Below are 15,962 nucleotides of genomic sequence, written 5' to 3'. Positions count from 1 at the left end.
TTGGAAGTTGGGTTGTTGTTGGTAAGTGTTAACTACTGAAATAGTTTGTATGTATGTGTTAGATGTTGGTAAGCCTATGAACTTGGATTGTGTGGTAAACCATGATGTGGTTTAATTTTTTGTATTATAAACTATGTTTTTATGCTGCTAACTATAATCTTTGCTTATAATCTGTGTTTTGATTTTTGCAATATAGTTTATGCGATGCTTAGTATGCTTTGTCGTAGTATAAATTCTACTTTTTAATGGTACGTTTCAATGTATGCTTAGTTTATAACCACATTATAAAGAAATTGTTAATATCCACTAATTATGTCAAACAAGTTATTAAATTAAAGTTCCAGAAGTAAGTTTTCTTTATGACAAATTGATAATTTAATATAGATAACTCATAAATATTAACCAACCCTTTTGTAAACTAATGTAGGAACCAATAGATTGATAAGACGAATAGAAGGATGTTTGGAAAATATGTAGCATTTAAATCCATAGAACTTTCTCCATGCACATAAATTAAGGATCACATAAATTAATTGAAAGTGTGACTCCGTTAAAATGAATCATCAAACTTCAAATCCAAATATAAATCGGGTCTATCTCAGGTATGGTAACTTCATTGTAAGAATGAATAGATTCATAAAACCAAGACAAGCATGATTAACAAAATATGTATTAATTAAATCCATATAAATTACGTTAAGTATCAATTTAAATTATTTAGATATGGAGCATCCAAAAAACAGTTTGTAAAGAAACAAAGAAATAAAATCAGTACAAAATAAATACAACTAAAGGTCCTTTAATTCGGCTGCAGTTTTCTACTAAATGGTATAAGCCTTTCAATAATTTATGGTCCATAAGTTGTGAACTATAAAACCAACCCATAAGGCCCAAAACTTTAATCAGTTTTCTTAAATCCTAATCTCATTACCTCCGCTAAACATACCCTCTTATTAACTCGCTCTGTATCAAACTGAAGATCAAAAATTAGCGCCAGAATCTCAATGCATATTTGAAAACCCTCACACTTTGGAAGCACTCGATCAACATTTAATTGTAGGTTTTTCTATTCCAGAAGTTGGAAATCTTCTCTGCAGCTTTGTCTTCTTTGACTGTTTTTTTTATTTAGGTTTTTAATGTGGATGTTCAATCATCACTATCTGTTAAAAAAATTGATTTTTTGGATAGTGGTTACAATAATTACTTGTAGCTAGCCCTAAATCAACTATATTTTCCCAATTCTTATGTATAGTTATGGAGAATAATAAGAATTTTATAGCAAGAGATAGAAAGTGTTTTCCACAATGCAGTACCCAAATGTCCAAAGAGTCAAGGAGGATAAGAAAGTCTATGCTGGATAAGCGTAGAAACAGTGGTGTGTCTCACTCTCTACAGACATCTCCTATTATTCATACACTTCCGGCCAATGTTCTTATTACTACAAACGATAATGGAGGTCTGTTTTTGATGATTGTTTTTCATAATACGTATATAATTTTAATGTTATATTAACTGAAATCTATTTGCGTATCTATAACAACCAGTATCATCAAAAGGTCTGTATGAACCCTCCAGTCTATATTACAAGCCAAGGAACTTAAATCACAGTCAAACTGTAATGTCGTCCGAATCCTCTTCTACAAATATGGGTAAACAACTCTATTGGTACTTTTCAAATTGTTTTACATACTGATTGTAAAAAATGTGAAAATTGTAACTATTTATTGCTGGAATTAACCAAATCTCGTCATGTACAGCATGTCACACGCCTGCCAAGTTAGATCCATCATGTGTTAGTAGGATTCATTTGACTTCATCCAGTTTTGGTAAGTTTATAAATCATATTTTTTAAGGTATGATATCATATTTGACCTTGTCACTTTGTTTCAATTTTTAGGACAATTGGAAAATGCTAATTATGGTGTGCATGAGTCTAGAAAGAGGAAACAAAGATTGAAAATTATTGAAGGTGATGAAAGGAGGACAACTTCAATGGTTACACCACCTGCATCATCCAATCATCATATTCAGAGCAGTCCTTTAATGAATATTACAAACTGTAAGTTCTTTAGAGTTTTCTTATTACTGTTAATCATTCATTGAATGTTGCTCGAAGTTGTATAACATTTGTATATTTTTTTCTTGCAAGTGGATCGTGTTACAGTAAGTTCCCGTGGAAGTCATATTCCAACTCCTCCGAATATTGATATTAGAACTTCTCGACGTTTGCCAAAGTGTTCGGTAGTAGGTACTAATGGTATGTGGTTTATTTTTAGCAATCTGACTAAATATACGTTTCCGATTCATTGTATTTTGAATAATGTATTCCATATCCTCCTGCCTGTTGAAACTGAGTTTAATGGTCATTTCTAAAATGAAACGACAGGAAAAGAAAACTCTTACCCTGGTGAAAGCTCTAACTGTGATGATTCCAATTCTTCTGATCGTTTACCATCTTCTGTTGTAAAAAACATTTCCGGAATTGCAAGAGGTACATACCCTCTTTTAACCTATCAAAGTATTTTTTCCAGATAACACTGACATCTCCTAATATTTCTCTTATATAATCATCTTTTTTATGTATCTATATAATTTTGTAGAGTATGTTGATCATGGAGATGCTATTTTTACATGTTCTTACTATCATGCAATGCTTTGGAAAGATGAAATGCTTAGGGGGAATTTGGATTCTAAGAAATCGGCTTTTTCTCTTTGTTGTTCGAACGGAGACGTTGAATTGCCGCCCTCACCTGATCCTCCTCCATTTCTTGAAAAACTTTACAGAAGAAGTTCGTCTGAAAGCCGCAATTTCATGAATAATATTCGAGCATATAACATGATGTTTTCCTTCACATCTCTTGGTGGCAAGGTTTGAGGTCCTTATGTTTTTGGATTACAAGGACAAAATTACCATCGCATTGGTACTCTGCTACCAAATGAGGGTGAAGAGCCCAAATTTTCACAGCTTTATATTTATGATTCCCAAAACAGGGATTTTAATCGTCAAAAGGCTGTAAGGTAAATTAACAATTCACTAAATATTCGTTTGAATATCTCTTTTATTTATATCTCCTATATGTACTAAAATAATTTTCTACATAGTGTCAAGGAAGGTTCCAAAACAACTACAAAACAACTCCTTGATCTTTCCATCATATCCAGTGTTAAAAAAATGTTGGATTCTCGTAATCCACTTGTGAAGTCATTTAGAATGGTACGAGATTGTTTTAAAGAAAATGAGTGGCAAGATGTAAGACTCAAGCTCATTGGAACAAGGGATAAGGATGGTAGAACTTTTAACTTGCCTACATCTGAAGAAATTGCTGCATTAATAATTGGTGATTTTGATGGAGCCTTTGATAAAAGAGATATCATAGTCCAAACAAGATCAGGCGGTCTTCAGAGAATTAGTGAGCTTCATCCCTCTTATCTTGCATTGCAATATCCACTTATTTTCCCATATGCAGAAGATGGATTTAGACTTGGTATTAAACATCGAGGTATTTCAGTTGATTCTGATATAGTTAGAACCAGCACGACAATGAGAGAATTTTTTAGTTACAGACTACAAGACAGACCCAACCACTTTTCATTGTTACTCAATGCTCAAAAGCTATTCCAACAGTTTGTGGTTGATGCTTATACAATGATAGAATCTGCACGGTTAGCTTACATAAAGACACAACAACCCAAACTTAGAAGTCAAACCTTTAAGAATTTAAATCAAAGTGGAGAAAGCGATGCGTCAAACTGTGGAAAACGAATTTTGTTGCCTTCATCATTTACCGACGGATCGAGATATATGATGCAAAAGTACCTAGATGCTATGGCAATCTGCAAAGCTGTAGGATATCCGGATCTCTTCATAACAGTCACCTGTAATCCCAACTGGCCTGAGATTTATAGATGTTTAAAAGACAAACGGCTGAATCCTCAAGACAGACCGGATATTATCTCACGTGTATTCAAAATTAAAATCAATCACCTAATTCAAGATTTCAAGAAACATAAATTCTTTGGTGAGATACAAGCAAGTAAGTGATTGTGAAATGTTTTAATTAATTTGTCAACCATAAATTCTTTAATAACAGTTTTTTTCATGTAATATTTCAGTTATTTATACAATCGAATTTCAGAAACGTGGCCTACCTCATGCTCATATATGTTTGTTCTTAAGTGCCAAGAACAAGTTTCCAACTGCTAAAGAAATTGATTTGGCTATTAGTGCTGAAATACCTGACAAAGAGACGGATTCTGAACTGTATGAACTTGTCAAACAGTTTATGATGCACGGTCCGTGTGGTACAGACAACCCTCATTGTCCATGCATGGTTAATTTAAAATGTTCAAAGAAGTTTCCGAAAAAGTATGTAGATGAGACTTGTGTTGATTCTGAAGGATATCCTATCTACCGTCGTCGTCAAACATGTAACACTGTAGAAAAAAATGGCGTGTTGCTTGACAATAGGTTTGTAGTTCCATACAATGCTATGTTACTAAAAAAGTATCAGTGTCACATAAATGTTGAGTGGTGTAACCAAACAGGATCCATCAAATATTTGTTCAAATACATTAATAAGGGTCCAGATAGAGTGACAACTTCTGTTTACCAAAGTACGACAACTGCTGGCAAGAACAAGGAAAATGAGGAAATGACCAATAATCAAAATCCGTCAAACAAAACAGAAGTAGATGAAGTTAAAGCATATCTTGATTGTAGATATGTTTCAGCATGTGAAGCTGCTTGGAGAATCTTCAAGTTTGACATACACTATCGACTTCCATCTGTTGAAATATTGCCTTTTCATTGCGAAGATGGTCAGGCTATTGTTTATGACGATAATTCAAACTTGTGTGACGTGGTTAGTAACCCAACTGTGAAAATGTCTATGTTTACAGAATGGATGAAATGTAACCAAATGGATGCATTCGCTAGAACATTGAAGTATATAGAGTTTCCAAGACACTTTGTATGGATACGTAAAGAACGAAAGTGGATTCGTAGAAAAAGACCTTTTGGTGCCGTTGGTAGGATACATTATGTACCTCCATCACGTGGTGATTGTTATTTCTTGAGAATTTTATTGAATCACGTTATAGGACCAATGAGTTTCGATGATATAAAAACAGTTGATGGAAAAATTTATCCTACCTTTAAAGATGCGTGCCTCACTCGCGGTCTGTTGGATGATGATAATGAGTATATAATTGCCATGGAGGAAGCAAGCACATGGTCCACTTCTGATTTCTTGCGTACATTTTTTGTAATGCTGTTGATGTCAAATTCCATTTCTAGGCCTGGTCATTTCTGGAGACAAACAAAATCTCTGTTGTGTGAAGATATATTATACCAGCAACGGAAGGTTACTGGTATTTCTGGTAATTTTAAAACTTTAAATAAAGCTCAAATATTCTATTCTGTTTGTAATTAAATATTTTTATATGCTAATTACCAAACATCTGTTTTATTTTTCAGATTTGGTTCTTCCAGAGGAAGAGATTGAAAACATTTGCCTATCACATATTGAAAAATTGTTACTTGCTTATGGAAGTACGTTAAGCTGCTTTTCAGACATGCCGAATGTTCCTGGGAACTACATTTCAGCATTGAACAATCAAATGATAATGAAAGAACTTTCCTATGATCGGAGTAGCTTAAAAAAGGAACTTGCATCTTTCTTAAAATCTTTAACTGATGAACAGCACAAAGTGTATCAAACTGTCATGAATGCAGTTGCTAAAGGAAATGGAGGTGTTTTTTTTCTATATGGTTACGGTGGAACTGGGAAAACATTTCTATGGAAAACATTTGCAGCTGCGTTACGCTCCAAGGGTGAAATTGTTTTGAATGTTGCATCCAGTGGTATTGCATCACTCCTATTAGATGGCGGTAGAATAGCTCATTCCAGATTTGTTATTCCGATAAACGTTAACGAGGATTCTATATGTTCTATAGAACCGAACAGTGAGCTAGGAGGCTTAATAAAAGAAACTAAGATGATAATTTGGGATGAAGCGCCAATGACACATAAGCATTGTTTTGAAGCTTTGGATAGAACAATGAGAGATATAGTCCGTTCCAATAATTCGTCCTTGCAGTCCAAGCCTTTTGGCGGAAAGATAGTCCTTTTTGGCGGTGATTTTAGACAAATCCTTCCGGTCATTCCAAAAGGTACTAGAAGCATGATTGTAAATTCTTCATTGAATTTTTCTTATATATGGCATGATTGTCAATTACTCAAACTAACTCAAAACATGAGGTTAAGAGTCGGTACAAAAGCAAGTAATCTTTAGGAGATCAAGGAATTTGCTGAATGGATTTTACGCCTTGGTGATGGTCTACTTGGTGATCCAAATGATGGAGAGGTGGAGATTGAAATTCCAGATGATCTACTTATATTAGATGAAGTCAATCCTATATCTTCATTGATCTCATTCACATATCCGGATATGCAAAACTTTATGTGGGATTCAAATTACTTTCAACAAAGAGCCATTCTTGCTCCCACAAATGATGTTGTTGATTTAATAAACACAGAACTGTTAAATAGTATCGTTGGTCAAGAGAAGATATATCTAAGTTCGGATTCTTTATGTGATACTGAACAACATTCTGACCTTGACATGGCATTGTTTCCTCCGGATGTGCTAAACAAAATTCATTTGTCAGGATTACCTAACCATAAATTGGTTCTTAAGGTTGGAGCTCCGGTAATGTTACTTAGAAACATTGATCAAACAAATGGTTTGTGTAACGGTACACGGCTTCAAGTAACAAAACTTAGAAAACTTGTAATTGAAGCAAAGATTATTACCGGAACTAATATAGGTCACCATACTTTGATTTCAAGATTGAAAATGACACCAAGTGATAAAAGATTACCAGTGAAAATTGCTCGAAGACAGTTCCCACTATCCCTGTGCTTTGCAATGACCATCAACAAAAGCCAGGGACAATCACTTGAATGTGTAGGACTATATCTTCCACGTCCAGTTTTTAGTCACGGGCAACTATACGTAGCTGTATCTCGAGTAAAGAGCAGGAGTGGTTTGAAGATTTTGATATGTGACAGCGAAAAACAAGTATCTAAAACCACAACTAATGTGGTCTACAAAGAAGTTCTACAAAATCTGTAGTGCTCGTAAAAATATCATTTTGTATAAAACTCTTTTTCATGTATGAATGAATATGTTATAATCTTTTGAATATCCTATCAACATGTTTCTTTTATCTAATAATAATGATTGTTATTAATATTGTTTTAACAAAAAGTAGACATGTTTAAACTGTGATAGATTTAATAGTTATAAGACAATAAAAGCCAAATAATAATAATAATATATACAAAACACAAGGAATCACTAATGCGAGTAATACTTCCATTCATTAGTCATTAGGAAGAATACATGCTTTTAATACATTGAAATTTTAGTATTTGATTAACCAAAAAAAAACTGATCTGTATGTACACCCTTCGTACCACAGGGTCAAAACTGTCGGTTTCAACTATTACAAAACAGTTTTAAGTAAACCAAAAACCAAAAACCATATACAAAAAACATTGTTTCCATACATCATAACATCAACTCCAACAGCCATACAAGCATTTAGTCAAACAAGAAAATACCTTTACCCATCACGAACTTAAGGGTAAATTCTTCACGAGGAACCATCTTTTTGTCCTTCACAAAATTCTTCATGTTTTTTATGTAAAACCGACCATCCGGAGCCTCGATTCCCACTTGAACATCCCAAACATTACCTTCAGCATCTACAATCTTTAAACACCTCTTCCTATCCAAGACAATTTTTTTAGCAAGATGTTTTTTAATGCGCTGTAACAAAAAAACAAATTATGTTAACAAAGATAATATAATGATATCATTAATACATCCTAAAGATCGTAAGTACTTTTTGGTTACATAAACTTACAAAATGATTGTCCACACGGAAAACTATTGGAATAGTTTCCTCATTCCTGGCTACAGGGAGCATATTAGCTTCTGTGCGATTACTAACCTCATCCACATCTTCAGCATCAGAAATACTAATAACGTCTTCTTCAATTTCTTCCTTAACAGCAGCAGCATATAATTCCGGCGGCAACACTAAATCAGCATTCTTTGAACAATTGAAAACGAACATATCAAAATTGTGAAGATCAATCATTTCAAACACAAGCATATGCTCATCAGTTATTGACAATTTCTTCTTAATCCGATCCCATCCAGTTGTTATGTAAAGCTGATTGTCAAAAACTTCCATTCGAACAAACACTTTAAGCTTTCCAGGACCTCTAATAACTACTGGATAGTTTGGGATGGTATTGTCCATCTTGTGATGTACAAATAAACGATTGATATGCTTCAATGAAAAAAAGTTAGACATTAGTAATATATATACTAACAATAAATAAATAACAAACCATAATCAATATAATGAATTCAGATTGTGAACTACATACCATAGCATCCAGTTTATCAAAAGCACCATTGGGTCTGTAGTAAAAATAATCAGATGGAGCAAATTCAATATTGTCATAGAAATAAAATATTCGGAAACTTGATAATGCTTCTTCATACTGAAATACAAGCCAGGATCCAGATTGTAGCTTCAAAGTTTTAACAACAGAATACCACCCATTGTAAAAATAACAGAAGTTTGCTAACTCATATACCTTCACTTCAAAGACCTGCCCATTCGTTGTCCGCATTTTCACAAAGCCCAATGGATAGTTAAAGTCTGTTATCCATTCTTTATATTTTTTTGGGAGAACCTATGCATAAATAAATTAAAATTAGAAATTGTGTAATATGATATTATAAAGAAAACTAAATTTACCATAACCGAGAGCAGGGTACTAACCAAACATTTTCTTTGGTTGTCCTCCATGTAACATGCAAAACCATACATCCTTATAACTTTGAAGTATCAAATAAAATTGTATTAATATCATTAATAAATAAAAGAATAAAATATTAAAAGATTATTCAAAAAAATGTTAAGAATACAAAAAAAAAAAAAGACTTGAAAACATAAATGTATCATCTAAACTGAAATAGTGCCAATAACTGTTGAATATGAATGACGAAAAAAAAGACTTGAAAACATAAATGTATCATCTAGCTCATTGATTGAATAATCAACCAAAACTCCTGTTGCTACCCAGGAAGCCGATCTACTGTTCCTAAATGACATTCAATCTACTATTGAGTGCAATTTACTGTTCCTAACGCACACTCAATCTACTGTTTAATACAATCAACTGTTGATATAAAACCCTGTTGCTAAGCAATAATACAATATACTGTTCCAACCCAAAAGTATATATCCGCACTATTTCAATATCAAAAACACAAACTAAAATTATAATAAACAACATAGTGTTACAAAATTTTTATACAAAATTTTATACAAAATCTTTATACAAAATTTGAAGACTAAACAACATAAACTTGCAGATTTTCATTATTTCTACATATTTGATTTCTGATATATGTTGTTTTAAAAGGTCAACTAACAAAATTTAGACCATTACATAACAGCCAGTCATATGTACATTACAAATCTTCAATCATACATCCATAAAATGTATATTAAATTTGCACTATAATTCCCATGTAACTTGATACGATTTAGAACGATTTTAGAATCCACAAGTAGCTGACATTTCAGAATTACAGTCAAAAAGCATTTCAGAATTACACTATTTTTTAGAAAATCAAATCAAAATTCTATTAAAATACATATTGTTACTCGAGCATAATCTGTTATTAGTCTAGACTTGCGGTAACTTGGTCCAGTTCAGCAAATATCATTCCATACATAATCGTACAAAATCTTCATACAAAGTCTAATAAACAGTCCTTTTTAACATTGCCCTAATTGAGGTGAAATAAAATAATTTGACAAATACTAAAATTATTAACTTCAATCGATCATCAATGCCTACAACTATTAACTTCAATCGTTCATCAATATGAAAATCAGAAGTATAAGTCATAGAATAAACACCCAAGAGCCGAATATATACTACCGTGGTATAATAAATTACCAGAAGAGAAGATTTTACAACAACAAACTCTTCGATTGATGCATATAGATGATTACCTGTGGATTCGTTTGCCAAAGATCTTGAAGAAAGCTCTCTCTTCGTTCTCGCAAGTTAGTTCCGAAAGACGTAAATGTTCCATTCAAAATGTCTTTAGGGCTATATTTCAAACACAGGGCCTTCAACCCACAAGCCCATTAACAGCTTCTAATTGGATACAAATTCTTTGGCCCATTTTGAAATTTGATTATTTACAACCTAAAATGAATAGGCCTTTTATTGAATTATACAATAACAATGGACTTTTACTGAATTTTACACTAACAATGTGTCAAAATAAATTAATGTCATATATAAGAAGTTATTACACAACATAAAATTAGGTCATGCTTATCAAACATGTAGACTAAAACAAACTATCTTTAACATTGTTTTATAAAGATATGTAACTAAACACAAAAATTTAAATAATATGTTATAATATTTTTTTAGCCTTTGATTCCGATTGTTATTAGAACAAACCCGTGTGTTCACACGGGTGTACACCTAGTTATAGCAACATGGTAGCTTGTATGGTAGCTAATCGCTTCATCTCTGTTTTGTTTGACCCTGATGCTTCTTGAAACCAAACCTGTTGTGGAACCGACTGATGGCAAGTCAAAGGAAACCTCCTATGTTCATTGGGATGCAAACTCGACCTTGTGGGACAAGTGATCGATATCGACCTTCCTTCTGCTATTCTTGATAGTTTCGATGCAGTAGACAGTATGGATTGGTTATCCAGGTGTTGTGCAGATATACCTTGTGAGGAGAAGATTTTGCGTATCCCTCTCCTTAGTGGAGAATCCTTATCTGTTCTAAAGCATCAGTGTGGTGTAAAGGATAATATCATTTCAGCAATGAAAGCCAGGAGCGTCTACGGAGGGACTACTCCACTATGTTAACAACCGTTACCAATGTTAAGGCTAGGAAAAAAAAGAAGAGGATCGAGGATCCGCCAAATTGTTCATGATTCCTCTCGGTGTGCTACACGAGGAACTTTCAGGTTTGATCTCACGACAGGGGCAGCCCTGATTACTCGTGCTACATACCGTCTTGCACCAGGAGGGTTGCAAGGACTATCTACAGGATGTAGGATCGATTTGTGACCCAACCGAGTCGTTCAGAAGAGTTCTTAGACTATACGAAAGGCGGAAACAGACGTATAGACTCGAAACAGCTTGAATATCACTTTAACCTTCTTGTATATTGAAATGACAGAGTTTACAGTTACAAGAAATACCGACAGCACTTCGGTACAATATCCTGATTCCCCACCAAATGAAAAGATCACTAGCCTAGTTATAGTGTTTCTGATTCCCCATGAAAGTGCAATATTTCTAATTCCCCATGAAAGTGTCATGTCTATTTCGTAGGAAATCAACATTTCGTGGGAAATCAACATTTCGTGGGAAATCAACATTTCGTGGGAAATCAACTCTAAAACTCTATTTTCCTGAACTACGTGACTCGATCTAACATATCTAGTGTAAGACTCGATACAAGACGAAGTCGACAGATGTATGCACTAACACAGGAACTGTTGGACATGAGTTTTATTGGACATAGTTTTTGTTCGCTTTGGGGAGTCCCAGCTATATTCGGGAAGATAAAGCCTTTTCGTATGTGTACCGATTATCCAGAACTCAGAAAGGCGACAATCAAGAACTGTTTGCCTCAACCATGTATTGACGAAAGACCAAGAGGAGAATGTTCCTGAAACGACATATCGAACGCAATACGACCATTGCAACTTTGTACACCATGACTATTGAGTTAATCAACACACCAACAGCTTTATGGACCACATGAATCGACCGTGTTTAGTGATAACGTTTCCAATCGTTTCCAGGAGAAAGGAACATCATGGGCGGCGTGTGTAACTTATCTTAGGGCTTCTAGGGGAGGAGCAACTCTACACGAAGTCTACCAAGGTGTGACCTCGGGAGTACACTTTCTTGGTCACATAGTCAACGAATTGGGAATACGCGTGGATCTCGCTAAGGATCCATTTTATTAGATATTGATCAGCACCAAAGAATCCATCGGGGATACGATAACTTCTTGGTCTAGTTAGATACTATCGTAGATACATCGTGGAATTTTCAAAGATTGCGCAATTTTAACCTCTTTAGCACAGCAGGGTGCTGTGTACTTGTGAGTGATAGAACAGACTAGCATCTTTTCCACTTTTGGAAACCCAACTCTGCAATGCATTGAATATCGCTTCTACCCGAGAGTACTGATGATCTGGTGGTGTACCATTATGGTATGACTCAGAGTTCCAGTTACCCGCCGATGCAACATGAGATGGTGATGGCTTACATAGTGAAGTCACAAGAAGAATGGCATGAGTCACAACCTGCGGCGAAGACCGTAGTCTTTGGATGTAAATCGGAGGCATTACTTGGATGGTACCGAATGCACCACTTAGACCGATCACAAGGGCCTCCCGTGTACCCTTGTTTCAAAAGAGCTAAACATGTGATAGCAACGCTGGGTGGAACTTTTGAATGAATACGATCGTGAAACCTGGACGTGCACGAGCTTTGCAGCTCGCTATCGACTTTAACATACCTGATCAGTCTCGCCTTGTTCAAATTGAAGAACTGAAGGAATAGATTTCTCAAGATTGACCCATGCGGGGCATGAGGAAGCAACCTTTGGCAGGTCGGACGATATTTGCTACTTCATGGAACAAATATGGACCTCACTATACAGCAACCTTAGGGAACTGGTGCAGGCGAAGCACACGGGCCTCGATATTGGCAACCAGAAACACATATATGGAAATGAGAACAAACTGCGATGGATTTTGTCACTGGTCTACTTACAACTCGAAACGGAAACATTATCACCTGGGTAATCGTTGATGGACTCACGTTACCAGCACACTTTCTTGCAATCAAGAAAACAGACGAGTTTTCACAGTTGTGAATGTTTCTCTAGGAGAGGCGGCTTTTAGGCACGAGGTGCCAACTCCTGTTACCTCTGAGTTTGATCTACGCATGGTTTATGTCAGGCGATACACAACACCTTTGGCTCACGTCAGGACCAGAACATTGCTTATCGCCGTTGGGCAAACGATCAGAGAAAACAAACTCTCCTGACACTCGAAAACATGATGCGAGCATGTGTGGGATTAACTTAGTGTAAATTGAAAGGACGTATACTTTTGGCTGAATTCTACCGTAGCTGTGTGTGGGGCATCGCATGGATGATAATGCCAACCTCTTCGTGGATTGAGGTGGATGACCACCTAGGCATGGGTCCAGGACTTGTACTCGAAACTCTTGGGAAGATCGCTGGGATCCCAAATTGTTTGGCGGCATCGAGGGACCGCCAGGAAAGATGATAAGCTTAGCAAACACTGGGAGTCCGTGTAGATGGTCGTATCATGTTAAAAATCTCACCCTGGGAGGGTGTGGTACGCTTGGGAAGCGTGGCAAGCTTAATTTACGTTACGTTGGGTTATTCGGAATTCTGGAAAGAATCGGCCACGTCGCCTAAAACTCGAGTTACCCAACGAATTGGGTAACGTTCATGATGTCATTTATGTCGCGAGTCTAAAGCAGTGTTTTTCCGACGAAACGCTTGTGATACCTTCTTAGAGTCTGAGTCTAACGTCAAGTTGCAATTGTCAAGGTGCCTATTGAAATCATGCCCCAGGAGGTTAAGGTTTGCGAGCACTGTCAAATTCCAATTATGAGAGTTCGTTGGAACTCAAGACTAAGTATCCGCAATCGTACGAATCTGCTGAATCAATTCCAATGCAACTGGTGAATTTCGGGGATGAAATTCCATTTCAAGTTGGGGATGATGTGGTACCTGAGCAAAATTCGCAACAATCTTGATTTCTCACTTCACTCCTCTAGGCTTACTTGTCAAATTTCGGGACGAAATTTCTTTCAAGTTGGGGATGATGTGACAACCCGAATCTTCAAGGTTAGTATTTCTTGACTTCTTGACTGCTAGTTTGCATGATTACATTTTATGTCTCACTACATACTGACCGAGCGTATGTTACGTTAACCATATGATGGCTCTATGAGATTGTTATTATTAGGCAAGTGTAAGTTGTTTCACAATTCGTTAAGCCTAGTTGTACACTTCTTGCGTCACATGCGTCACCCCTCCTCATAACCTACATGTGCAATGCTTGACTGGAACCCTTAACTGAATGCTTATGGGTTATTTTTGAACTCGTATCCTGTGGACGATGTTGTGTATTATAGTCTACGTGAGCCTCGCTTGAAGGGACCAGTGTATTAAGGTAGTAATGAATAACTACGAGTATTAGGGAGTTATGTAGACCCTTCACATCAAGTATTAAGGTCGCATATCACCTTCTACTCCCTGACCGAATGGAATATCACCAGCCCAAAAACCCTTGCTGTTCATACTTTGGTCCACAGCCAATTTAATTACCTAGGGCTCTCAAAAATCAACTGATCATCACAAGTCAACCGATAGCATCATCATCTTAAAGACATGCAGACTTGAGGGTTGATGGAACTTATCAACAGACATTAATTAATTCATTCGAAATATTGGCAGCATAAGAGTGGGCGGTAATATTATTTTAATGAATCATCATCATCATTAAAGTAAAGGGGTGCACGTGATTGTATGGTGGGGCGATTTTCGAATATGGAACACAACCCATTTAGAGCCCATTAGTGAGCCGAGGTGTCCTTATTATGCGTATACATTCATATGGCAAATATGAATCTTCCAAACTTGTAAACACAACAAACTCTGAACCCTATCCTCCCTATTCTTGGTCGACGACTGCTCTTCTCCTGTTCTTGAAGCCTCCTGATCTAGACACTTTGAGTCTACCCTAAATACGGTTAGTATTACTTGTTAATATTTGTGATTCTGACCCGGTTTATCAAGTGATGTGCGAACCCGTGATTTAACGTGTACTTCTTGTTGTTGGGGATCTAGTTAATTGTTTTGTTGTTATTGTTATAACTGGTTGATTGTAAGGTTAATAGTTAATGGTTATAGTGCATAGCCACTATCATAAGGGACGGTCGAAGATGCGTATGTGTGAGTCTTAATCGGATGGGGTTTGAACATGTGCATGGTCATGAGGGTTGGTTATTAAAGTTTAGTATTAAATCGCTGATGTTGGGTGATAGGTTCATACATAGAAATTGTTATGTGATTGTAGGATAGAAAGCTACCATGATGATATGATTAAACTGTTTGTGCGATTAGATATGCATGTGTAATAAGAATTTACTCTTGATGTTAGGATTATTTGATAATAATTATGCATGCGTGATTAAACTGAAAATAGATTAGAATAGGTAGGGTAATGGCGGAATTGAAATAGTGGCATACAATCTGTTTTGGACTATTAGGATGAATTGTTATCATACAATTTGGTTAGGCCTTTGATAATTGGGCTGCATAACAAAAAGAATTACATGGGCCACATTCTTATGAGAATTACATGTTGAGTTGTTAACTGTTTATCTGAATCATGGGCTGCACCTTTTTAGTGAACACGAGTGAGGCCCAGGCAATCGCTAGATGATTACACAAGGATAACCGGCTAATTACAATGCATGATTTCTTGTCACAATTAACGTGTGTACGTAAATGTCAACTGAGCTATTTGTGATAAGGTATGATATGAACTAGTATTGTGATTGTAAATAGGATCCATATACTTGCTAAGACTTGCGTAATGATGTGCTTTCTGCTTATTTGTAGTCTATGTAATAAATACAAAGAACACATATATCACGTGTGTACAGAACTAACTGTTATTGATAACCACAGTAGGGATTAATTAACCAACTGGGAACACGTACTTTAATCTTACCGAGCAAACCAAAGGTGAGTTCACTGCTCTTT

At 35.7% G+C, this 15,962-nt stretch overlaps 2 protein-coding genes and 1 long non-coding RNA gene across 3 annotated transcripts; 1 reads left to right on the top strand and 2 right to left on the bottom strand.

The window, feature by feature from the left end:
- The first annotated feature begins 3,172 nt into the window (after positions 1-3,172).
- Positions 3,173-7,137, top strand: LOC110902292. The gene is made up of 4 exons (XM_022148990.1): positions 3,173-4,034; positions 4,114-5,379; positions 5,477-6,189; positions 6,295-7,137. Exons 1-4 carry the CDS (start codon positions 3,173-3,175, stop codon positions 7,135-7,137), a joined length of 3,684 nt encoding a protein of 1,227 aa, XP_022004682.1.
- A 471-nt stretch (positions 7,138-7,608) lies between these two features.
- On the bottom strand, positions 7,609-8,469 carry LOC110902291. Its single transcript, XM_022148989.2, has 2 exons — positions 7,934-8,469; positions 7,609-7,836 (listed from the first exon to the last, which is right to left on the bottom strand). The coding sequence occupies exons 1-2, from the start codon at positions 8,387-8,389 to the stop codon at positions 7,609-7,611; spliced, it is 684 nt and encodes a 227-aa protein (XP_022004681.2). The 5' UTR covers positions 8,390-8,469.
- Positions 8,470-8,634: 165 nt separating this feature from the next.
- On the bottom strand, positions 8,635-10,525 carry LOC110903541. The gene is made up of 3 exons (XR_002572044.2): positions 10,112-10,525; positions 8,867-8,922; positions 8,635-8,777 (listed from the first exon to the last, which is right to left on the bottom strand). It is a non-coding gene; the product is annotated as an uncharacterized LOC110903541 (long non-coding RNA).
- Positions 10,526-15,962: the final 5,437 nt, after the last annotated feature.

The sequence above is a fragment of the Helianthus annuus genome, chromosome 14, assembly GCF_002127325.2.
Source record: "Helianthus annuus cultivar XRQ/B chromosome 14, HanXRQr2.0-SUNRISE, whole genome shotgun sequence".
Classification (NCBI taxonomy): Eukaryota; Viridiplantae; Streptophyta; class Magnoliopsida; order Asterales; family Asteraceae; genus Helianthus; species Helianthus annuus.
Note: the sequence above shows the minus strand (reverse complement) of the source record. Positions and strands in the feature narration are given on the sequence as shown.

Excerpts from the sequence above, each read along its gene's own strand:
- LOC110902292 (XM_022148990.1), top strand. The coding sequence starts at position 3,173 with ATGTTGGATTCTCGTAATCCACTTGTGAAGTCATTTAGAATGGTACGA. Across the intron at positions 4,035-4,113 it reads CTTTGGTGAGATACAAGCAA|TTATTTATACAATCGAATTT; the intron begins GTAAGTGATTGT and ends GTAATATTTCAG. Across the intron at positions 5,380-5,476 it reads GAAGGTTACTGGTATTTCTG|ATTTGGTTCTTCCAGAGGAA; the intron begins GTAATTTTAAAA and ends TTTATTTTTCAG.
- LOC110902291 (XM_022148989.2), bottom strand. The coding sequence starts at position 8,389 with ATGTCTAACTTTTTTTCATTGAAGCATATCAATCGTTTATTTGTACAT. Across the intron at positions 7,837-7,933 it reads TCCGTGTGGACAATCATTTT|CGCATTAAAAAACATCTTGC; the intron begins GTAAGTTTATGT and ends TTTTTGTTACAG.